Genomic DNA, 26712 nt, shown 5'->3' on the forward strand with positions numbered 1-26712 from the left:
GAGAATCAAAATCAATAACCGTAGAAGGAAGACGATTGATCAAGAATACAGCTGTGGAAAGAGCCTCTACCCAAAATCGGGATGGCACAGAAGCTTGAAGAAGTAAGGTGCGTGTTACATCAAGCAAATGACGATTCTTTCGCTCCGCCATCCCGTTTTGTTGGGGGGTATTGGGACAAGACCGTTGAGACAAGATCCCTTTTTGTTGTAGGTATCCCTGAAATTCATGAGACATATACTCACCTCCCGAGTCAGATCGAAAAATTTTAACACTTGCTTGAAATTGATTTTCAACATATGTCAAAAACTTTTGAAACATAGAAAACACTTCAGACTTAGATCTGAGAAAATATATCCAAGTAAAGCGACTGTAATCATCAATAAATGTGACAAAATATTTATAGTTAGCATGAGATGCTGCAGGAGACATTCCCCACACATCACTATGAATCATCTCAAAACAAGTAGAAGCACGATGGGCACCAGACGGAAAAGGAAGTGTTTTACTTTTAGCCAGTTTGCAAACAGAACATAAAATAGAAGCAGGACGATCATGTTTATTTCCCAACAAACCAGTTTTAAATAAATGAGACAAAACAACAGAATTTGGATGGCCCAATTTTCTATGCCAATCCTCATAAGAGTTCAAAACAGTATCACACGCAAAAGATAAATGACTAGAACTAAACTGGAGCAGAAACATTCTTCCCACTTTAGGCCCCTTCGCGATCACCTTCCCCGACACCTGCTCCTGCACAAGACAACCAACACGAGAAAAATTAACATTACAATTGTTATCCACCAATTGACCAACCGACAGTAAGTTGGAAGCAAGTCCGGGTGATACAAGCACGTCACGAAAGTTAGAGTTTATGTCACCAACATCAGTGATAGAAAGTTTATTATTTCTTGGCTTAATACTTTTCTCATTATTATTTCTTGTATATATATAGAGGTTACAGGGCTATACCGGTAATTACACTAACTAATTACATTTAATGAGAACAAATCAATTTCTAATTTGTTTCCCTTATTCTAGGAACAAAGCCTTATTCTAGGAACAAACTAATTCTTATTCACACTTTCTTCGTCCAACCATCTCTAAGACCATCATTCCATAACTGTAGACATCTGATTTATGCGACACACTGCCAAAATGTCTTGAAAACAACTCTGGAGCAATATATCCAGGTGTTCCCCTTGCGCCAAAGATGGATACAATACTTTCTTTTCTTGGACATATTTTAGCAAGTCCAAAATCAGAAATTCTTGGACAGAAATCCTCATCTAGTAATATATTATGAGGCTTTATGTCAAAATGTAAAATTCTAGTGTTACATCCTCTATGTAAGTACTCTAATCCACGAGCAACACCAACTGCAATATGAAACAAAGTTTTGCAATCCAATTGCCGGTCATCTTGCAGTGGATTTTTCTCTTCATATATGAACTTCTCAAGAGATCCATTAGGCATGAATTCATATATTAGCGCCTTTTTAGAACCGTCCAAACAAAACCCCAAAAGCCTAACAACATTGACATGTGAAGTTCTACTGATACTCGCAACTTCATTGATGAAATCTTCACCTTCACCTTTTAATTCACTTAAAATCTTCACTGCAACAGTACGCTCATCATGTAATTTCCCTTTGTAAACACTTCCATACCCTCCTTGGCCTAATTTGTTTTTGAAAGAGTTTGTTATTTTTTTTATATCTGAATAACTGTACCTAGCTGCAGCAGGAAGAGGTCCATGTTCTTTCATATACTCCTCAATAATATGATGAGTTGAATCTTCCTTCCTGAACAAAAGTAATGCTGGAGTGAAGATCTTTGTCCGTAAACAATAGGCCAACAACATCAGCACTGTAACTCCAAAAGTCACCATGATAGCTGGAGACAATTGGAAACACAACAAAGATGTTTTGTGTAAGAAAGTAATTACTAATTTTTAACAAGAAGGTAATGGCTTCTATATACAATAAAACTTATATTTTTGTGTTAGGCAGACTAAACTGTGATTTTCTTCTACAAAACGTGCATTTTAACAGATTGATTAACTTTTATATTAAAGATAAATGAAACTTGAAGACGTGTGATGAAAGTGATGGAAACGGTACATTACCTATACCCATTTTAACATTCCACCTCAGCCCTTTTTGTTTTGCCACCATAGCTGCAAATAGAGTAAACAATTCAGATTTGACAGATGAAAATAAAGTTGTGAAGGGAAAAATAGGGTGCAATGCATTTATGTGTGTTGTGTGTTTTCGGGGTGTTTGTTAGATTACCATTGGCACAATAAAACCTTCCGTTGCTGTCAAGTTGACACCGTCCTCTTTGGTTGTAGTGACAACTTGCACATTCCTCTTTTATGTTTACTTGAGTTGTGATATCAGCTGTTACGAAAGTAAAAGGGTCGTCAGCATCAGCAAAATCCTTAGCTGGAAGCTGGGCCTTTGTACAAGCTGTAAAAGCACTTAGAGATGCATTATCAGTAATTTTGAAAGGTTGGTAGTAGAAATCATAGAGAGGGCAGTTTGTATAGTTGTGCATATATGTTGGAGGGTTTACATGCAGGGAACGGTTGCACATGAACAAGGTTGCATGAGAATCTATATGCAAAGAAACAAAGTGAGAGGTGGGAGGAAGAATATATCTATATCTGAAAGCTTCACAACTTTTGTCTTGCAGCAGTTTGTAGAGATTCATGTCTCTGAAAACACAAGTACAAGTAGCATTACCAGCATGAAACTCAAGAGGATTTACAATTCCAACCTCAAACCATTTCCCTTTATTCTGAAATTGGATCATTTTGGGCTTCCTTGGAGCATCATCACAATTATGTATTGGCAATAAGCCACAATCCTGACGTTGCGTTGTAGTGAAAGGGAAGCTAATATTGCCAAGGTATCCACAACTAAATGAAGCCGGACAATCTTTTTCGAACCCATTACAAAGTAGCATGATGTGTGAAAACAAAAGGAAAAGAAATTCGTAAATTAAGGCCATGGTGAATCAGCCACTTGTTTATGAGCTAAGAAACTTTATAATGTAAGCAGTCCTTATTCCTTTCTTCACCATACAATGAATGTATGATCTAGCTGCTTAGTTGACTTGGACAATGGTTATAGAAGACTTGGCCTAATGACTAATCAGTGCCTAAGAAAAATAAACACATAGTGGTAGGGAGGGGAATCTCTTATAGATGCAAACAAATAAATCATTTTCCACTACTTTTACTCTGCATTATGCCAACACTGTGCGAGACTAATTCAACAGGTTTGTCTAATGCATAAGAAAATTATTTATGATTATAATTTTATATTTAAATGGAAATAAAAACTGTTAAACAACAGTATCTTGTTTTATTCTTTCTTTCTCTTGTATTATTTTCTCAACCTCCTCATACAAATTTACGGATAAAGTGAAGGGGTTGGATGTTACACTATCCTTCCAATTATTTCTACATCCATACTGAAGGGTATGTGAGCCAAAAATACTTCATGAAAAACTGAATTTTCAACAGTACAACCCCTGCATGCAATCAGATGAAATTGATTTTTCAATCCATTTGTAGAGATTAAAAGTTTATATGCAGGAAGTTGGAGTGCTGAATAGTTAATCAAGATTATTCTGATTTTAACTGAACATTAAGTAACATAACTTCTAGTCTACTATACAAAATAGTCTACCCTGCACTGTTCTTAACCTTCCTGTTCTTTGACAAAGTCCCAAAATAACAAGATAACAGTTTAACAAAATATTATGCGCCTGTCAAATTCACAGCTGTCAACCCCACACTAAAATTGGCTTTATGGCTTGCATAGAGTCCCAAGTAGGAATTATATTCAAATCAGTCCAAATTAAAACCTTGCATTTCAGGTACATGAAACCTTGTCTATATCTATATGTGAAATTAACAAATGACAATGCATCATTATATTGGGAAACTAACTGCTGAAGCTGAAAGAGAATTCATTTCTGTTTCAGATGAAGGAAAGACACAGAAACAGTCAACAAAAAGATGTCACATGAAGTGGGGTGACTGAAGAGAGAAATTTATACATATGGTTGAAATTAATTTCTAGCATATTTTTTGCTTGCACTAGTTACGATTATGCATCTAGTATTTTCATGGACTCTAGTGTCTCACTTGTGAAATGGACTGGAGAATTTGGAGAAGACAAAAAGGGTTTAGGTGGCATTTGCAACATTTCTACTCTACCTTCAAGCATCTCCACCACTTTGCTTATGTCTGGTCGAGTGGAAGGGTTCGTTTGTATACACACCATAGAGCCATTATTGTCATCTTCCTCACTTTTTCATCGTCGATTTCATTTCTTATATTCCGTAAACCAAGATCCTGGTTTGAATCAAGACGGTTGTAAATCCAATGAGGAAAATATATTTCACTTGTTCGGTCAACTTCAGCGTTAATATTTTTTCTCCTTCCAACCATCATTCCATAACTGTAAACATCTGACTTATGCGACACTGCACCAAAATTTCTAGAAAATACTTCTGGAGCAATATAGCCTGCCGTTCCTCTAGCCCCAAATATTGATACCATACTTTCTTTACTTGTGCAAATTTTTGCAAGTCCAAAATCTGAAATTTTGGGGTTGAAATTCTCATCTAAAAGAATGTTATGAGGTTTTATGTCAAAATGCCAAATTCTGGCATTGCACCCTTTGTGCAGGTATTCTAGCCCTCGAGCTACACCAATTGCGATATGGTACAATGTTTGGCAATCCAATTGGAGTTCTGGTATATGGTCATTTTCTTCAAAGATAAACTTCTCAAGTGAGCCATTTTGCATAAACTCATAAACTAAAGCTCGTTTGGAACCTTCCAAACAGAACCCAAGAAGAGTAACAATGTTAACATGAGAAGTTCGACCAATACTTGCAACTTCATTCATGAATTCTTCACCACTATCTTTCAATTCATTTAGGATCTTCACTGCAACGTAACGTCCATCCTGTAACTGCCCTTTGTATACACTGCCGAATCCTCCTTGGCCTAATTTGTTTTTGAAGGAGTTGGTCACTTTCTTAATCTCAGAGTAACCATACCTCTTGGTTTGAAGGGATCCATGTTTCTTCAAAAATACCTCAATTACAATATTGGCTGGATTTTGCTTCTTCCATCTTGTGTAGTAAATCTTGAGCAATACTAGCAATAGAGATACTGTAACAACTGGAGAAGTTATTCAAATTAGGAAGAAGTTAGGCTGAGAAAATAGTGTTATGTAGAGAATGTTATTAAATGTTTGTGTAATGCAATATTAAAAGTGTGTATCTTTTGAGAAATCTAAGAAAACATCTCATAAAAATAAAGAATATCAATTTATACTATGCATTACCTACTCCAACTCCTAGTGCCAATATTTTCACAAGTAAAGCTTTACTGCCTGCAGAAGTGAGAAAATTGTTATTTTAGTTAAAATTAAAATTGTAAGCATATAAAGTAGACTATCAGCTATAAACTCATATTTCGCCTTGCAATTAGCCTTATAAATTTCATTTTTTCATCTCCTCTAAACTCTCTTTCATTTCATGGACCTCTATTATAAGTTGTGAGTGAAGTTTTCACACTATTTTCGAGAAAAAGTATTGGTGCATACCTTGGTCACAATGGAAATTCCCGTGAATGTCAAGTTGGCATCGTCCCGCTTGATGACGAAGACACTTGTTGCAATCATCAGATAATTGTATTTTAATTAGGATTTCAGAAGATAGAAAATCAAAGGGGTCATCAGTAGGGCTGTCTCTTGTTGCAACCTGATACACTTTACACTGTGCCAAAGAACTTGGCACTTTGAAATTACCATCAGAGATTTGACGGTAATAGTAGATATTATAACCGGAACAGTTTTTGTAGTTATAAAATGATTTGGGAGGGATTACAGTAAGGGAGTGATTGCATTTGAACATAGTTATATTATATTTGATGTAGAAAGAAGCTAAAGGAGAACTGGGAGGAACAGGAAAACTGTGAAAGGCTTGACAATTTTTGGATAGCAAATTATTCCGTTGAGCTTCATTTTCCCTGACTGTGATGATATCACCTTCCACGTATGGAACAGTAAAAAGCTGTTTTGATGATGGGCTGCCAAGTTGGATGGTTTTGGGAGCAGTTGCATTCTTATTGTCACAACCAAGTATTTCCAAAGCGCCACACTGAGGGTGTTGTGGAACTGTGAAAGGGAATGTAATTTGGCCAAGATATCCACAACTAAAAGAGGTTGGACATCTTCCATGATCTCGAGCTGAAACATGAAGCATAAGTATGGAGAAAAGTAATAATGATTTGAAAATGAAAAACCAAGACATTACTAGTGTTTTGAATTGTGATAAAGGGAAGATAATTAAGCCTATGAAATAAAGCAATATATTAATAATTTAAAGCAAGTAATAAATATTATTAAATTTTGTGGTTGTTTCAATCACTGTTGACTTGGAGTTGGAACTGTTAAGTCAATAGTATGGGAATTTACTTCCACAAGGCTGTTGCAATCAGCCTGACTTCATTTTAGGCAAAAGACTTCATTTTTTCTTAATATTGTATAGATTAAAGGCTACATTTTATAACTTGATGGAGTTTTGGTTATATTTTATCATGAGTGGAATATGAATTCTGTTACTGTCAAATTATGCATCATTGAATAGCAATTCATCTTTCTCCACTTAAATACACGCCAAGTTTTCAACCTAAACTTTACTCTAAAACATATCATTCAGGAAGTAAACTTCCTTACAATTGTCCAAATATCAAAGACAATTTGAGCTGACTCCCAATCTTTACGCCACTAAAACAAAACAAAACAAAACAAAACTAATTAGGGACAAATAGACAGATGTCTACTTATCATCTATTCTTAAAGGCTATTATAGTAATTACCGGGGAAAATCCTAAAAAGAAAAAAAAAAGTATAGATTTGAAGTAGTAAAAGGCTGTGCTTCATAAACATAGGCTCTAACGGAAATGCAGGGACAAAGGCACAATATCAGTCAAGTTATTTGATTACCAGCTACCACACGCTTTTATCAATGTTCATTATCTTAACTGTTTCTTGACATATTGTTACCGTCCAAATCATGACAGCAAAATAGTTATCAAAGATTAAAATGTAATGAATAGAAGTATACAACATTAGTTAAAAAAACCAATCAAATTATTAAAAATGGACTAGATATAAATATAAAATTTTGTAGAATATTTTATTTTTGTTGTCCTCTCAAACAAGTAGATCTTGGAAGACATAACATCTCAAACTTTTCTGCCCATACTTTTTTACTTATGGTTTCCATATCACTGTTCTCTCTTTAAAATTTACATTTGCTTGCAGTTCTTAGCAGCATATCAGTCTATTGTTTGTGTGATTTTGCACTAGTTGTATAATGCATAAATGAGAAAAGTGTAGAACCTAATTCATTTGGGTGAATTCTGATGCTGGTTTAGTCAAATAATGAAATCTATATACTCATCTGCAAAAAACTATAAAGTCACGATTGCTGTAGAAAATAAAAAGTAAATCAGAAGGGACATTGGGGATAGATATTAGCTAGTTATGCCAGCTTTGACACGAGACAAGATCAACTCGCCAATCACAGAAAATTTATAAACTGGACATTAGATAGGAATAACATTGTTGTGATAAATAAATACAATAATATGAATATATATTAACAGCCTACTCATAAAACAAAAACCAAAAGAAATTATACAACATTACAATTATATTATACTAGTAACATTTTCTTTATATGATATGTCAAATATCATGACAGTCTGCATTGCATCTTAACATCCATATAAATTATAATATTTCAGATGACGAAATGGTTGGAGATACTGAAGGAGAAGACAAAAAGGGTTTGGGTGGCATTTCCAACCCTTGAAGACTCCCTTCCAACATTTCCACCACTTTATGCATTGATGGTCGATTCGAAGGATTGGTTTGTATGCACCATAAACTTACCACTGTCATTTTTCTTACCATTTCTTCATCAACTTCATTGTTAATACACCTAAGTCCAAGATCCTGATTCAATTCAAGACGCTTGTAAATCCAGTGTGGAAAGTATAACTCACTAGAACAATCAACTTCAACCTTAATGTTCTTTCTTCGTCCAACCATCTCTAAAACCATCATTCCATAACTATAGACATCTGATTTATGTGACACACTACCAAAACTTCTGGAAAACAACTCAGGAGCAATATATCCTGGTGTTCCCCTTGCACCAAAGATGGATACAGTGTTTTCTTTTCTTGGACATATTTTAGCAAGTCCAAAATCAGAAATTTTTGGACAGAAATCCTCATCTAGTAATATATTATGAGGCTTTATGTCAAAATGTAAAATTCTAGTGTTACAACCTCTATGTAAGTACTCTAATCCACGAGCAACACCAACTGCAATATGAAACAAAGTTTTGCAATCCAATTGCCGATCATCTTGCAGTGGATTTTTCTCTTCATATACGAACTTCTCAAGAGATCCATTAGGCATGAATTCATATATTAGCGCCTTTTTAGAGCCGTCCAAACAAAACCCCAAAAGCCTAACAACATTGACATGTGAAGTTCTACTGATACTAGCAACTTCATTGATGAAATCTTCACCTTCACCTTTTGATTCACTTAAAATCTTCACTGCAACATTACGCTCATCATGTAATTTCCCTTTGTAAACACTTCCGTACCCTCCTTGGCCTAATTTGTTTTTGAAAGAGTTTGTTATTTTTTTTATATCTGAATAACTGTACCTAGCTGCAGCAGGAAGAGGTCCATGTTCTTTCATATACTCCTCAATAATTTGATGAGTTGAACTTTCCTTTCTGAACAAAAGAAATGCTGGAGTGAAGATCTTTGTCCGTAAACAACACGCCAACAACATCAGCACTGTAACTCCAATAGTCACCACTGCAACTCCAATAATCACCGTGGCAGCTGAAGAATTGTAAATTATTTGAAATACAACAAAAATGTTTAGGGTAAGAAAGTAATGACTTTGTTTTTTTAACAAGAAAGTAATGGCTTCTACACACAACCAAATATATATATTTTTATGTTAGTCAGATTAAACTTTGATTTTCTTCTACAAAATTTGCATTGTAACAGATTGATGAAAGTTATGGAAACGATACTTTACCAATACCCAGTTTAACATTCCAACTTAGACCTTTTTGCTTTGCAACCATAGCTGCAAATAGAGTAAACAATTCAGATTTGACAGATGAAAATAAAATTGTGAAGGGAAAAATAGGGTGCAAGGAATTTTATGTGTGTTGTGTGTTTTCGGGGTGTTTGTTAGATTACCATTGGCACAATAAAATCTCCCGTTGCTGTCAAGTTGACACCGTCCTCTTCGGTTGTAGTGACAATATGCACATTCCTCTGTTATGTTTACTTGAATTGCCATATCAGCAGTTACAAAAGTAAAAGGGTCGTCAGAGTCAGGGACGTCTTTAATAGGAAGTCCGACATTTGCGCATGCTGTAAAAGCACTCCAAGACTCTTTATCAGTAGAGATGTGAGGCTGGTAGTAGAAATCACTGGGAGGACACTTTGTATAGTTATGCATATCTGTTGGAGGGTTGACATGGAGGATACGGTTGCACATGAACAAGGTTGTATAAGTTTCCATATGAAAAGAAACAAAGTGAGGGGTGGGAGGAAGAGTGTAATTATATCTGAGAGCTTCACAACTTTGGTTTTGCAGTAGTTTGCGCAGACTCTTGTCTCTAAAAACACAACTACAAGTAGTGTTAGAATTAAATCAAGAGAATTCTAGAATATTAAAGTAGTAACTAGAAAGCATATTTTAAATTTTTCTTAATTATTAAGTGTTACCTAGTAAACCTATAAGATACTTAGTTATTAAGCAATAGGATTAGAATCCAGCTAGAAACTAGCACCGCCAACTAACCACCGCCATTCAATTACCGGCATTACCATTTATTACTTAACATTGAAGGATTGTAAAAATCTATATAAAGGATGTCATGTTGCTTTGTAAAGTTATTAGTTTTCAAGAAATAGAAAAGAAGAATTTCAATTTCACTTCCTCTCATTCTCTATCATAAGTTTGTGGGGATTGTATATGTCCCATTAGATATCAAATTGATATCAGAGCAGGTTAGGTCCTGCTAGTGTGAGTGTCAAAAAAAAAAATATATATATTTTTGAGTGTGTGAGGAACAAAAGAGTTCTCATTGTGTCAAAAATTATTGTGAGTATTTTTTGAGAGATATGGCAAATTACAATTTTGTCTGGTCTGGTCCAAAATTAACCGCAGAGTTAGATTTCAGTTACTGGGAATTATTGATGACAACACATTTAAAAGCTCACAATGTTTGGAGCTTTGTAGATCCTGGTTTACAAGAAGGAGCTGATGAAGTTGCTCGTAGAAGGGACCAGTTGGCACTTTCACAAATTCATCAAGGAATTGATTACTCAATATTTGGCAAAATAGCAAATGTCAAAACTGCTAAAGAAGCGTGGGACATATTGAAGTTGTCACATAAAGGAGTAGAGAAAGCTCAGAAGTCCAAACTACAATCGCTGCGTAGAGAATATGAAAGGTACGAAATGTCAAATTCAGAAACAGTAGAACAATATTTTTCTCGTGTTATAAATCTCGTCAACAAAATGCGAGTATATGGAGAAGATATTCCAGATAGCAAAGTGGTAGAAAAAATTCTACGTACGATGCCGATGAAGTTTGACCATGTGGTGACTACAATAATTGAGTCCCACGATACAGATACTCTGTCTGTAGCAGAATTACAGGGAAGCATTGAAAGTCATGTCAACAGAATATTAGAAAAGACCGAAAGAGTGGTAAAAGAAGAAGCTCTAAAGAGTCAGGTGAATTTCAACAACACTTCTGAGTCAAGTCATATTGGAGAAGAAAGAGGTCAAAATACTTTCAACAGAGGAAGAGGAAATTATAGAGGCAGAGGCCGAGGAAATTATGGAGGAAGAGGACGTGGCAACTTTATCCAATGGAGAGACAATAATTTCAATCCATCCAAGCCAGGAAGAGGTGGAAATAATTTTGGATACAACAATCGTGGTCGAGAAAACAATTTTGGATTCAACAATCGTGGTCGAGGAAGAGGTATCTACAACCAAGAAAGGACGAATTATAGTTGTTATCACTGTGGAAAGTTTGGACACAAAGCAGCTGATTGCAGATACAAACATCAGGCAAATGTGGCAGAAAGTTCGTATCAAAATACAGGTGAGTATTTTGAAAATCCACAAAATTTATTTTTGGCCAGTAATACGTTTTCTGAGGAGGAGGATATTTGGTATCTGGATACTGGCTGTAGTAATCATATGTGTGGGAAAAAGGAATTATTTTCTTCTCTAAACGAAACGGTAAAATCTACCGTGAAGTTTGGAAACAATTCAAATATTCCAATTTTGGGGAAAGGTCGAATTGCTATCAGGTTAAAAGATGGAACTCAAAACTTTATTGGTGATGTTTTCTACGCTCCTGGTCTTCATCACAATCTCCTGAGTATGGGACAACTGTCGGAGAAAGGTTACAACATGCAGATTCACAATGGTTTTTGCACGTTGATCGATAGAAATGGCAGATTCATCACAAAGGTAAGAATGACACCGAACCGCTTATTTCCTTTGAAAATTCAACATGAAAAATTTCCTTGCTTGAGTTCTATCATTCCAAATGATGATTGGTTGTGGCACATGAGATTTGGTCACTTTCATTTTTCTGGCTTGAATTACCTGTCGAGAAAAGAATATGTTTCTGGATTGCCTGTTGTGAATATTCCAAATGGAGTATGTGAGACTTGTCAAATTGGAAAGAAGCATAGAGATTCATTTCCAACTGGAATGTCTTGGCGAGCGAAGAAGCTACTGGAGATAATTCATTCAGATTTGTGTTCAGTGGAAATACCAACACCTGGTGGTTGTAAGTACTTTATTACTTTTATTGATGATTTTAGTAGAAAGGCTTGGGTGTATTTCTTGAAACAAAAATCAGAAGCATGTGATGCCTTCAAGACATTCAAGGCATTTGTAGAAAAACAAAGTGGCTGTAAAATCAAAGCATTGAGAACAGACAGAGGCCAAGAATACCTCGCTGGTACAAGTTTCTTTGAGCAACATGGAATTGAGCATCAATTAACAACAAGGTACACACCTCAAAAGAATGGAGTTGCTGAAAGAAAGAATAGAACGGATATGGTGAGATGCATGTTGAAGGCTAAGCAAATGCCTAAGGAATTTTGGGCAGAAGCTGTTGCTACTACAGTTTATATTTTAAACAGGTGTCCAACAAAAAGTGTTCAACAAAAGACTCCCGAAGAAGCTTGGAGTGGAAGAAGACCATCAATCCGACACCTTAGAGTTTTTGGATGTATTGCATATGCGCATGTACCAGATCAATTGAGAAAGAAGTTAGATGACAAAGGAGAAAGATGTATCTTTGTTGGTTATAGTTCAAACTCAAAGGCCTATAAGCTTTACAATCCAGAGACAAAGAAGGTGATTATTAGTCGAGATGTGACTTTTGATGAAGGAGGAATGTGGGATTGGTCCTCAAAGTCACAAACAGATCCAATAGTGACTTCAAATGATTACGAAGAGGTGAATGAATATAATCTAACACCTGATGAGCCAGAAACATCCAACAGACAACAAAGGCCACGTAGATTACCAGCCAGACTGCAAGATTGTGTTTTGGGCAATGATAATGACCCATCTGATGAGGAGATTATCAACTTCGCTTTATTTGCAGATTGTGAGCCATTTACTTTTGAAGAAGCAGTTGATGATGAAAATTGGAGAAAAGCCATGAATGAAGAAATCAATTCAATAGAGAAGAATCAAACATGGGAGCTGACAGAGTTACCAGCAGACAAGAAAGCTATAGGAGTGAAGTGGGTGTACAAGACAAAGTACAAACCCAGTGGTGAGATTGATCGCTATAAAGCAAGGTTGGTGGCAAAAGGATACAAGCAAAAACCAGGTATTGATTATTTTGAGGTATTTGCTCCTGTTGCAAGGTTAGATACAATTAGAATGCTTATTTCAATATCAGCTCAAAATAGTTGGAAAATACATCAAATGGATGTTAAGTCTGCATTTCTTAATGGAAATCTGGAAGAAGAAGTGTATGTTGAGCAGCCTGCAGGATATTTGGTCAAAGGAAAGGAGGATAAAGTCTATAGATTGAAGAAAGCACTATATGGTTTGAAGCAGGCACCAAGAGCTTGGTATAACAAGATTGATTCTTATTTTGTGAAGAATGGTTTTCAGAGATGTCCTCACGAGCACACGCTATATATCAAATACATTGATCCTGGAGATGTTCTTATTGTGTGCCTATATGTTGATGACTTGATTTTCACTGGAAATAATCCAGAGATGATTACAAAATTCAAGGAGGCTATGATTCAATATTTTGAAATGACAGATTTGGGCCTAATGTCCTATTTTCTTGGCATTGAGGTCGTCCAAAAAGATGATGGAATTTTCATTTCTCAAAAGAAGTATGCAAGTGATATTCTGAAGAAGTTCAAGATGGAGCATTCAAAGCCAGCTTACACACCCGTTGAAGAAAAGTTGAAACTGACAAGAGAAAATGATGGAAAGAGGGTAGACTCCACCCAATATAAAAGTTTGATTGGAAGTCTGAGATATCTGACTGCAACAAGACCAGATATAGTATATGGAGTTGGATTGCTCAGCAGATTCATGGAAGAACCATGTGTTAGCCATTTGCAAGGAGCAAAGAGGATTCTTCGTTATATCAAAGGTACTCTGACTGAAGGTATTTTTTATGCTAGTAATAATGATGTGGAACTTGTTGGATACACAGATAGTGATTGGGCTAGAGATATAGAAACAAGAAAAAGCACGTCAGGATATGCATTTCATTTGGGCACAGGTGCAATTTCATGGTCTTCGAAGAAACAACCAGTTGTTGCACTTTCTACTGCTGAAGCTGAATATATTGCAGCAACCAGTTGTGCTACTCAAACAGTATGGATGAGAAGAATTTTGGAAGTAATACATCAGAAGCAGAATAGTCCTACAAAGATATATTGCGACAACAAGTCGGCAATTGCACTGAGTAAGAATCCAGTTTTTCATGGACGCTCCAAGCATATTGATATTCGGTTTCATAAAATAAGAGAGTTGATAGCTGAGAAAGAAGTGGTGATTGAGTACTGTCCAACTGAAGAACAAATTGCAGATATATTTACGAAACCTCTAAAGATTGAGTTATTTTATAAGTTGAAGAAAATGCTTGGAATAATACAAGCTTGATTTAAGGGAGGCAATGTTAGAATTAAATCAAGAGAATTCTAGAATATTAAAGTAGTAACTAGAAAGCATATTTTAAATTTTTCTTAATTATTAAGTGTTACCTAGTAAACCTATAAGATACTTAGTTATTAAGCAATAGGATTAGAATCCAGTTAGAAACTAGCACCGCCAACTAACCACCGCCATTCAATTACCGGCATTACCATTTATTACTTAACATTGAAGGATTGTAAAAATCTATATAAAGGATGTCATGTTGCTTTGTAAAGTTATTAGTTTTCAAGAAATAGAAAAGAAGAATTTCAATTTCACTTCCTCTCATTCTCTATCATAAGTTTGTGGGGATTGTATATGTCCCATTAGATATCAAGTAGCATTACCTCCGTGATACTTAGTAGGACTTACAAATTCAACCTCAAAATCAAACTGTTTCCCGTTATTCTGAAATTGGATCATTTTGGGATTCATTGAAGCATCATCACAATTAGATATTGGCAACAAGCCACAGTCCCGGTGTTGTGTTGTAGTGAAAGGGAAACTGATATTGCCAAGATATCCACATCTAAATGAACCTGGACACTCTCCTTCGTACTTATTCTCATATCCACCCGCCAACACAAGACGCAGCATGAGGTGTAAAAACAGAAGGAACAGAAGTTGATAATTAACTGAAGCCATCAAGAATCACACACGGGTAAACTAGTATGTTTTATGAGCTAAATTTTTTTAAAATTTAAGTAGCAAAGTCTTCTTCGTTCACCATACACTGAATGTATGATCAAAATAATTGCTTAGTTGACATGGTCTTATGACAGATTATTCTCCTAAAAAACAAATAATAGCATCTGTTTTGGGTATTTGTCTCACCCCACTATTCTTGTTGACTCCCATGGGTCTTTGGCTCATAGCAGCTCATACAAACCAGGGTGTTCAAAAATATGGTTAACTGAATTGTATATTGGAACTGAACTGCATTGTACCATAAAAAAATTGAACCACTTAAATGGTTCATGAACTGAACCATTTAATTTAAACAATTCAAATTCATTTTGAAACCGGTTTAGAACCAGATTTTTTTATAAATTGGTTTAATTATATCAATTATTTTCTCATAAAAGAATGAAAAATCATTTGAGAATAAAAATTAATAATTTTATTTGAAATTTTTTAAAAAAATTAAATAAATTTTTTGAAAAATAAAAATTTTGGGTAAAAAACTGGAAAAAATAAATTATGGTGACTCCATTTTTGTCGGACAAATTTAAATAAAGAGACGTGTTGGTTTATCAATCCTATTTCACTTTTATATTTAAAATTATAAAAATGGTTGTGAATATAAATTTAGAAGTGAGTGCTGTTTCTTTTATTTATTTATTTAGATAATATAAATTTAGAAGCGAGTGTTCTTCTTTTTTTATTTATTGAGAAGATGGTTTTTTAAAGATAATCTAAGTAAAAGTACATTCAAATGTTCGTAAAAATTAAATGGATGTTCAGCTGCATCAATTGTAATAATTTTTATTTATTTAGAAGATATAAATTTAGAAGTGAGTTGTTCTTCTTTTTTTTTTTTTTATTTAGAAAGTTAGTGGTTTTTAAACATAATCTAAGTAAAAGTACATTAAAATGTACATAAAAAATAAATAGATGTTCAGCTGCATCAATTGTAATAAAGGTCAGTAGACCGTGAAAACTATTCCTCCCTTCATTTACAAGTCAACTAAACTACGGAAAAAAATTACTCCCTCTGGTCTCATTTATAAGCAAAAATTTAATTTTTAGATTCATTCAGCAATCAATGTATTTAGTCTATTATTAGACTAAATACATTGATTGTTGAATGAATCTAAAAATTAAATGTTTGCTTATAATTGAGACCGGAGGGAGTATAAAATAAAATCGTTAGTTAACGAAGTAATACTATAATTGATTATTTAATAAATATTTCAATGATAAACTTTACATACCGATCAACTTTACTTTTTTGAAAATAAATAAAAAAATCTGAAAATAAATTATTTTTTGAAAATAAAAAAAATTTCAAAAATGTTTTTTTTTTAAAATAAATATTCTGAAAATATTGTTTTTAAATATAATTTTTTTTCATTTTTTATAAAATTAAAAAATTTTGATTTTAAAAAAATTCAAAATATAAAATTGATTTAAAATTACAAACTAATTAAAAACTAGTTTATAAATATTAACCAGTTCTAAACTAGTTTTAAATTGAATTGAAACCATTTTAGTAGTTAACTGAATTTTTATTGAAATGGATATTGTAAACTGAACCGAATCATAAATATAGTTTGGTTCAGTGCAGTTCATGAATCATGAACACCCCTAATACAAACAACTAAATAAACCATTTTCACGAAGTGCACCCACACACAGTGTAAGACACTAATTCAACAAGTTTAGTTAAAAAGTTTTGTCTAATGTATGCGATATTTATTTATTTATTATAATTTTTAAATTTAAAAAGATATTAAATATAGGTACTACTTTTTAATACATGCAAAAAGTATTACTCCGTCTCTTTTAAAATAAATATATTAAAAAAATATACTATTTTTTTTTATAAGCAATGCTTTTATAAATAAGAGTACCAATGGTACTCAAAGCAGAATTACAAACTAGGCTCCTACAGAATCTCAATTACAGTTCCAACAGAATCACAAATACAGTTACTTTAGAAATGCCTACAAGCTATTGGGAAATTGAACCATTCATAGAAAGAGCATCCTAATTTCTTTTTTTGCTTCCAATAGACATCCACCACCAAGTAAACATCTTCACATTGTGTATAATTTCATCCATATCTCCTACTGCATTGTTGGAAATAATATCATTCCTTTGTTTCCAAATGCACCAACACACTGCAGCCCAGATAACTCCAGCCCTTTTAGCAGGTAGCTTTTGCTTTAGAGCCTCACACCATTTCAAATATTTACTACAGCAATCTGTTTCACCATCTACTGAAAATTCTAGCCATCCTTGAATCTCTTCCCAAACTCGTAACAATTTGTCACAAGAAATAAACAGATGTTTCATGTCTTCCCTCACTTAGCAGCCAAAAACACACAGACATTGCACACTATCCTAAATAATATTTCTTTTGAGCAGTTGCACTCTTGTTGGTAGTCTATCTTGTAACAACCTCCAAGTAAATATCTTGACTTTAGATGGCATTCTTGATTTCCAGACCAAATTATTTGCTTCTCTTAGTTCTCCCCCTTCAGCTACATTCATAATTTCAGAAATAGAAAGGTAGAGAAATGAGTTCTCACGATACTAAGGAGAGAACTTTAGGCATGACGAAGTGGGAGTTAAACTGCAAGATTAATACTTTAAAGCTCAAGTTAGTCAATTGATAGAGAGGAAGTTTGAAGTTGAAAATAATATCATACTTACAAATGGCATGTGGTGAAGCTTATACGTGGGAGCCAATTAAGAAGCTTCATATAACCTGAGGGCGCGGGAAACCGCCTGTGAGATTTTGGATCGACTCTAGTCTTGATAAGGGTAGCTTCTTGGTTCGACAGAGATTAAGCATGTTGTTGAAGTCTGATTACATGCTGATGTCGAAGTTCTGCATGTTGTAGTCGAAGTATGCTCAAGCATGTAGTAGTCAAAATGTTAGGTTTGTTAACATGTTGAATTGAGTCTGTTTGTTTAGCTCAATTGTTTAAGTTAGCTTAATAGTCTATAAATAGATTAGCTTTCTCTGGTTGTTAGAGATGTTGGTTGTTGTTATTCACTTGTAATCTTTGAACCCTTATTGAGTAAGTGAATGGTAAAACAGTTATAACTAATTTTGATTTTCTTATTCTTCTTCCCTCTTCTCTCTCTTTTGAGAACACCTAATAGGGTTTCTTGTGTTTGTTTAAGAAACTTAATCGTTCTCATAGTTTTTGTTTGTTCTTGACACCACTTTGTTACAACAAACTGGTGCGGTGAGCGTCAAGAAGAAGATGCCATCAACAAAGTATGAGATTGAGAAATTCATCGGAGTGAATGAATTTTGCCTATGGAGCATGAAGATGCAAGTCCTTCTTGCTGAACAAGGTTTATTAGAAGCGTTGAAAGGATCGAAAAAGATTGATGTTGCCCTAACAGAGAAGGAGAAGACAACGACAATCTTTCTCTGTGTGGCCTAGTCTTTTGCATATATTACATGGAGGATTTGTATCTGGCTTGTTCTTAAGGAAGTTTCTATAAACTTCTCTTCTTTTGGAAGTAAGTTTCTCCATAATTTTTCTTTCCTCCAGTTTCTTTATTTTGGGCTGAAATTTTAGCTTTGACTCAAGGTATTTTTCAAGTGTATATTTTTTATGCGTATACAATCTTTGCTCATATGTTTCAAGAGAGCTCAATGATTTTGTCACTTATAGAGTGGACAGATCTTTGGTTTCCTCAATTGTTGTCACGATTTGGTCAAACTTGGGAGGCATGGTAATTAGAATTTTCTCAACAATTTTCTTGTCAAGAATATTCTCCGCTCTCATTTGATTAATTATTTATTTAACTTTAGAATGGTAATCTTTAACTATCTCATACTCCTTCATCTTCACTAGTTCAAAATTTCTTCTTAGAGATTGAGGTTTAACAATACCTACCTTGCCGCTTCCTTGAAACTACTCCTGCAACGTGTTAGATATTGGTATGATAATCCTGGATATCTTCAAGAATCGTGTTTGTTCACTTCCCGAACAAAGTATTTCGACCCTATTCTTGTCTGGGTTCACGAAATCTTTGCGGGGATAATTCTTGAAGAACAATCTGTTTCTGACAATAGAGAACAAATTAGAATGTAGAGGAGGTATGTTTTTTTCGTCTTCCAAATCGAGACCAAAAGACTCCTTATATAGGAGACCAATAATAGAAACGAACAGACACACCTTTTCGGAAAAACAGTTATGTCTGTTGGAACGGGTGCAACTATTCAAACGAATTGTTATGTCCGTTGGAAAAGGGTGCAACTATTCAAACGAATTTTCCGAACGGGGCGCTTCCCCGCACCCCGCCAGGGGCTACGCCCCTTGGAACCCCGTTTCTATTATTCATATTCAATCACACATTTGGCTCGACGAGCGTGCACTCCGCACTACCCTAACTCGTTTCAAACTTAACGCATAATTGCATTGGCCTATAGTAAATCACATTACTACCAAAATACATTGATGATACTAAAATCACCAACAAACTCCCCCCATTTTAGTATAATCCTTGATTTACTTACAGGTATAACGATCAAACAAATGCATAGAAGAAAATGTCTTACGATTGAATTTTCATCTTAGTACAAATACACATTCCAAATATTCGAAAATCGTCGTGTCATAATGATTGAACCCGTCAATCCATTTGAATATCTAAAGATATAGTACACATATGTTTCTTACAATACTCTACTGTTCATACTTGACACTTTACAAGCCATGTGTCCTTATCCATTAATAAGCATATAGGAAGCCAAGTCCAAGCTTCTTGAAGCGTCAAAACTTCATGCTTACATAGGTGATCCTTTTAATCTTGCACCTGCATTAGCAATTTTTCAAAAGAACCATTAAGAAGATATACTTCAACCTAGCCATCACTTGCAGGTCTGAGCACATACCTTGGGAAAACACAATTGCTCCAATCTTTAACTATGATCTTTCCTCATTGAATTCTGCTTCTAACGTTGTATTAGAAGGGAATTGGGTATACCATAACTAATAGATTTAAATGGACTTTAATCCCATCCCAATTACCGACTTCTTCACTAATTCTCTTGCTAACCCCTTCGTCAAGTGGTCAGCTAATTTTTGTTGCGACCGAACAAACTCAATAGATATCACCCCATTCATGATTAATTCCCTAATCATACTATGTCTAATACCCAAATGTCTAGACTTTCCATTGTATATTTGACTATATGCTTTAGGCCATATCGATTTAGGCCATATCAGAATCTCATATACCAAGTTCCTTAGCCATTGTGGAACTAGTTATACATGTTTGCTTCTTGGAAACCCATGAGATGGCACCTCCCCCAAGCAAGAACACCCATCCACTTGTAGAGGATGAATCTTCAACATTATTTATCCAACTAGCATCCGAATAACCCTCTAACACCGAAGGGAATCCCATATATGACAATCCATAATTCATAGTACCATTCAAGTACTTGAATACCCTAGTTATCGCATGCCAATGATCTCTACTAGGATTACTAGTAAATCTGACTTTCCAACCGCATAAGCAATATCCGGTCTAGTGCTAATCATAGCATACATCAAAGAGCCTATAGCTCTTGAGTATTCGAGTTGATCCACAGGTTTACCTGTATTTGGCATAAGCTTTTCTCCTAGATCCATGGGAGTACTTATTGGAGAACAATTTTCATAATTGAACTTCTTGAGTATTTTCTCAATGTAATGAGATTGCGTAATTACAATCCCCTTATTCTCCCGTTTAATCTTAATACCAAGAATAACGCCCGCTTCTCCCATATCTTTCATGGAGAACTTTGATGACAAGAAATTCTTTGTTTTATCAACTTGACTTTGGTCGGTGCCAAAGATCAACATATAGACAAATGAAAACTCCTTTACCGGATGTATCAAATTTGCTATATACACATTTGTCAGCTTGGTTTAGAATGTAACCATTAGACAAAACAACCTCATCAAACTTTTGATGCCACTGCTTCGGAGCTTGTTTCAGTCCATACAACGACTTAACTAGCTTACACACTTTGTGCTCATTACCAGGCATTACAAATCCTTCAGGTTGCTTCATATACACTTCTTCTTCCAAATCACCATTCAGAAATGTTGTTTTGACATCCATTTGATGAATCACTAGATTATGAATAGCCGCCAAGGCAAACAACAATCTAATAGTAGTGATACGGGCAACTGGAGCATAGGTATCGAAATAATCAATCACTTCTTTTTGTCTGAAGCCTTTGGTTACTAATTAATTCTTGTAGATGTTTAGTGTATCATCACTATAATACTTCCTTCTAAACATCTACTTGAGAAGTTCCTTGAAATTACATCTTCATTGTAACTTTTTAGGATCAACTTCCACTCGAAGGATAATATGAATATTACGAACAAAATTCTCACATTTTTCTTTTATTGGACACAAGAAAATATGCCGAAAATCGATTTTATTCGGTCATAGATCCTTAGCCTTTCATTATAAAGGAAACTTGAGTGTAATTAGTATTATTTTTCTTTTATAAAAGTTTCAGCCACTGATTAATCACATAATCATAATTTAAAATCATATGTAATATAAATTTAATTGTACCTCTTGGTATTAAATTCAGCACTTGAATAAAAACCTTTTATATATTCTCACATTTAGATAGTTAACAAAACAACACATTGGTTCAATTGTACCGTTGAATCCACATGAGCCCCCGAGCAGCAAAACAACACATCTTTTTTCTTACCGTTTGAAATAATACGTATGCATAGCAGTATAACAAATGATTTACAACAAACAGCACACTATTACTAAATCTTTTATATATATATATATATATATATATATATATATATATATATATATATATATATATATATATATAAATTCATTTCTAATTAATCTCATATATAACCAATTGTTACAAGAACAATATATATGCTTTCACGTCGTGTTTAAGTAACTTTCAATTATATATATTGCAGTTCGATATCATTAGCACAATTATCTTATATAAAATATATCTAACACACAAAAGTTATGAAATATATATATTAATGCAGCCAAATCAAGATTCAAAACAAACAGAACCATGCATAAGGGTCGGTACATTGCATTGTATCAGAGTAATACGTTTTGAATTTTAGAAAACCAATCTAGCATATAGTAACAATATTTATTAATTTATATTACAATTCATATCAAATTAATTATTGTTGAAAAATATAAGATCGGTAATCAGGTACTGATTTAAGATTAATTTCATTTTTAGAATATTGATATTATAATTTTTTTACGTTGTGCTAATTATTATAAAAACTAATAAGAACATACCCGGATTCATGATGTAAATTTTTCGTGTGTTCACCATATGTAAATTGTCCTTGAAACTTGTCCAATTTTTCGAAACTTTTAGTCATCTCCTTGACGGTGCTTCCTCCTCCAGCCATGATTATCGAAAAAAATACTTTGTTCGTTTGTTAGATATTGGTATGATAATCCTGGATATCTTCAAGAATCGTGTTCGTTCACTTTCCGAACAAAGTATTTCGACCCTATTCTTGTCTGGGTTCACGAAATCGTTGCGGGGATAATTCTTGAAGAACAATATAATTTGTTTATGACAATAGAGAACAGATCAGAATGTAGAGGATGTATGTTTTTTTCGTCTTCCAAATCGATACCAAAAGACTCCTTATATAGGAGACCAATAATAGAAACGAACAGACACGCCTTTTCGGAAAAACAGTTATGTTTGTTGGAACGGGTGCAACTATTCAAACGAATTGTTATGTCCGTTGAGAAAGAGTGCAACTATTTAAACGAATTTTCCTAACGGGGCGCTGCCCCGCACCCCGCCAGGGGCTACGCCCCTTGGAACCCCGTTTCTATTATTCATATTCAATTATACGTTTGGCTCGACGAGCGTGCACTCCGCACTACCCTAACTCGTTTCAAACTTAACGCATAATTGCATTGGCCTATAGTAAATCACATTACTACCAAAATACATTGATGATACTAAAATCACCAACACAACGTGTTCCACGCTTTTTTGACAATCCTAACTTCCATAATTCTCGGAAAAATTGCATCAGCCACCGCTTGTTGCAAGGTGAACAACGCCTTTGAAATTTTCTGTTTATTTTTTTCAACTTTTTTTCTTGAGTTGCATTAAGAGCTGAGTATCTACAGGAACAATGAAGCCTTCTTCTACTATGTCCCATAAACATTGATATGAAAAAAATATTTATATTTTAACATGCCATAAATCACAGTTTTCACCATTGAAAATAGGAACAAAATTAAATGATGATTGAGTGGTTACCCATAGCTTAGAAATTTTTTTTCAGTGGATTAATAATACAAGGGAAATTTTTTGAAGTGGTTGGGAGGATTTTGAAATGGTAGGTAGATAATAAAACTACGTCAAATGTATGACCGAACGTAGCTTTGATATCACGGTTGTTAGTTGAATACTCCCTCCGTTCCTTTTTAAGTGTCGTTTTAGCAAAAAGCTCTTCAACCAAGATAGTGGATTATTTGAGTTACTTTTTCTATTATACCCTTATTTATTTTTCTCTTTCCAAATAAATTCAATTATAAACTCTCTTTTTCCAATAACTAATTGAAAATTTTGAGGTGGAGTTATTGAGAAAATAAGGGTATAAATGACAAATTATAACATTAAATTATAAAACGACACTTAAATAGGAACAAAAAAATTCTTCTAAAACGACACTTAAAAAGGAACGGAGGGAGTAGTTGATATAAGATAGTTTTAAAAAATTATTTAACAAAAAGGCTATGGCATTGGTTTCTTGGATGATCATTTACAAAGTACCAATTGCCCATTTATAGGCTCAATACAACAACCTCTCATTGGTGGTGTATGTTACTACATTATTTTAATTTTTCTAGATGTTACATGATAGATTAGTATCATGATAGTTCTAGACTCTTCTATCATTTCCATACACTTATAGTTCTACTTTCTTCTACCATTCTCATACACATTATAGTTCTAGACTCTTCTACCATTCTCTCATATATTATATTTAAGAATATTTTAGAATTTGTAGCAATTTTCACCATTATTTTTTAGAAAAAGTATAGGTGCATACCTTGGTCGCAAATTCGCAATAGTTCCCTTGATTGTCCCCCTTGACGATGAAGACACTTGATGCAATCATCAGACAATTCTACTTGAATTTGGATTCCAGGAGATAGAAAATCAAAAGGGTCACAGGGTTGTCTCTTATTGCAACCTGATACACTGTACACTGCCAAAGAACTTGGCACTTTAAAATTACCACCAGAGTTTTGAAGGTAATAGTAGATATTATAACCGGAACAGTTTTGGTAGTTTTGAAATTATTTGGGAGGGATAAAAGGGAGTGATTGCATTTGAACATAATTATACTATATTTGATGTAGAAAGAAGCTAATGGAGAAGTGGGAGGAACAGAAAAATTATAAAAGGCTTGACAAATTTGGGATCGCAATTTCTTCCATTGAGTTTCATTTTTCGTGATCGTGATGGCATCCGGTTCCACTTATATAACAGTAAAAAACTATTTTGAAGGTGGGCTGCTGAGTTGGATGGTTTTGGGAACAGTTGTATTCTAATTGTCAAAGTCTAATCTTGCCAAAGCGTCGCACTGAGGGTGTTGTGGAACTGTGAAAAGGAATGTAATCTGGCCAAGATATCCGCAATTAAAAGAGGTTGGACATCTTCCATGATCTTGAGCTGAAACACAAGCATAAGTATGGAGAAAAGCAATAATGATTTGATAATGAAAAACCAAAGCATTACTATTGTTATGAATTGTGATAAGGGAAAGATATGTAAGCATGAGAATGGAAGCAGTTCATTAATAATGCAAAAGTAAATAGTATGATTAAGTTTTTGGTTGTTGTAATCATTGTTGACTTGGAGTTGGAACTGTTTAGTCAATGCTATGGGAATTTACTTTCACAAGGCTGCTGCAATCAACTTGACTTCATTTTAGGTAAAAGACTTCATTTTTTTAATCAATATTGTATAGATTAAATGCTGCATTTTTTTTTTTAATTTGATGGAGTTTTGCTTATATTTTACCATGAATGGAATATGAATTATGTTACGATAAATTATGCATTATTGAAGAGCAATTCATTTTCTCAACATCAATACACCCAAGTTTTCAACCTAAACTTTACTCTAAAACATATCAATCAGGGAGTGAACTTCCTTTCAGTTGTTGATCAAAGACAATTTGAGCTCTGACTCCCAATCTTTACGCCACTAAAACAAAATAAAACTGTCATGTTAAGTCAGCTCAATTGATAGTTGTGCAAGGACAACAGATTGCAGGGGCACCTGTTTAAACTCGCGACATCTCACTTGTTCATTTTTATAAAGAGTGAATTTCAGCCACTAGACTTATTGACCATCTTTAAAGGGCGAATTTCAACCACTAAACTACTTATCATCTGTCCTTAAAGGCTATTATGGTAATTATTGGGAAAATCCCAAAAGAAAAGTATAGATTTAAGGGGGCAACTTCTCTAATTCATTTGCAGGTTTAGTCCAATAATAAAATCTATATATTCTCTGCAGAAAACTATAGAGCCACGATTGCTATAGAAAATAAAAAGTAAATCAAAAGGGACATTGAGGATAGAAATTAGCTACTTATGCCAGCTTTGACACGAGACAAGATCAAAATAATAAGGATATGTGTTAACAAGCTACTGTTAGAAATTTTGGTATGATAATCCTGGATATCTTCAAGAATCGTGTTCGTTCACTTTCTGAACAAAGTATTTCGACCCTATTCTTGTCTGGGTTCAGGAAATCTTTGCGGGAATAATTCTCGAAGAACAATCTGTTTCTGACAATAGAGAACAGATCAGAATGTAGAGAGGAAGTATATAATTTCGTGTGCCAAATCGAGACCAAAAGACTCCTTATATAGGAGACCAATAATAGAAACGAACAGACACACATTTTCGGAAAAACAGTTATGTCTGTTGGAAACGGGTGCAACTATTCAAACGAATTGTTATGTCCGTTGGGAAAGGGTACAACTATTCAAACGAATTTTTCGAACGGGGCGCTGCCCCTTGGACCCCGGCAGGGCGCTGCCCCGCACCCCGCCAGGGGCGTAGCCCCTTGGAACCCCGTTTCTATTATTCATATTCAATTACACGTTTGGCTCGACGAGCGTGCACTCCGCACTATCCTAACTCGTTTCAAACTTAACGCATAATTGCATTGGCCTATGGTAAATCACACTACTACCAAAATACATTGATGATACTAAAATCACCAACAAACTCCCCCCATTTTAGTATAATCCTTGATTTACTTACAGGTATAACGATCAAACAAATGCGTAGAAGAAAATGTCTTGCGATTGAATTTTCATCTTAGTACAAATACACATTCCAAATATTCGAAAATCGGGGTGTCACAATGATTGAACCCGTCAATCCATTTGAATATCTAAAGATATAGTATACATATGTTTCTTACAATACTCTACTATTCATACTTGACACTTTACAAGCCATGTGTCCTTATCCATTAATAAGCATATAGGAAGCCAAGTCCAAGCTTCTTGAAGCGGCAAAACTTCATGCTCACATAGGTGATCCTTTTAATCTTGCACCTGCATTAGCAATTTTTCAAAAGAGCCATTAAGAAGA

The 26712-nt window shown here is 34.4% G+C and overlaps 2 protein-coding genes and 1 pseudogene across 2 annotated transcripts; all 3 read right to left on the reverse strand.

Moving 5' to 3' along the window:
- Positions 1-916: 916 nt before the first annotated feature.
- On the reverse strand, positions 917-3002 carry LOC131610174 (LEAF RUST 10 DISEASE-RESISTANCE LOCUS RECEPTOR-LIKE PROTEIN KINASE-like 2.1). Its single transcript, XM_058882059.1, has 4 exons — positions 2289-3002; positions 2126-2161; positions 1866-1893; positions 917-1802 (listed from the first exon to the last, which is right to left on the reverse strand). Exons 1-4 carry the CDS (start codon positions 2965-2967, stop codon positions 1073-1075), a joined length of 1473 nt encoding a protein of 490 aa, XP_058738042.1. The 5' UTR covers positions 2968-3002; the 3' UTR covers positions 917-1072.
- An 863-nt stretch (positions 3003-3865) lies between these two features.
- LOC131610184 (rust resistance kinase Lr10-like) lies at positions 3866-6368 on the reverse strand (annotated as a pseudogene).
- A 1253-nt stretch (positions 6369-7621) lies between these two features.
- LOC131642909 (LEAF RUST 10 DISEASE-RESISTANCE LOCUS RECEPTOR-LIKE PROTEIN KINASE-like 2.4) lies at positions 7622-14998 on the reverse strand. The gene is made up of 4 exons (XM_058913073.1): positions 14699-14998; positions 9331-9782; positions 9164-9214; positions 7622-8961 (listed from the first exon to the last, which is right to left on the reverse strand). The coding sequence occupies exons 1-4, from the start codon at positions 14995-14997 to the stop codon at positions 7826-7828; spliced, it is 1938 nt and encodes a 645-aa protein (XP_058769056.1). The 5' UTR covers position 14998; the 3' UTR covers positions 7622-7825.
- Between the last annotated feature and the right edge of the window lie 11714 nt (positions 14999-26712).

The sequence above is a fragment of the Vicia villosa genome, linkage group LG1, assembly GCF_029867415.1.
Source record: "Vicia villosa cultivar HV-30 ecotype Madison, WI linkage group LG1, Vvil1.0, whole genome shotgun sequence".
NCBI lineage: Eukaryota > Viridiplantae > Streptophyta > Magnoliopsida > Fabales > Fabaceae > Vicia > Vicia villosa.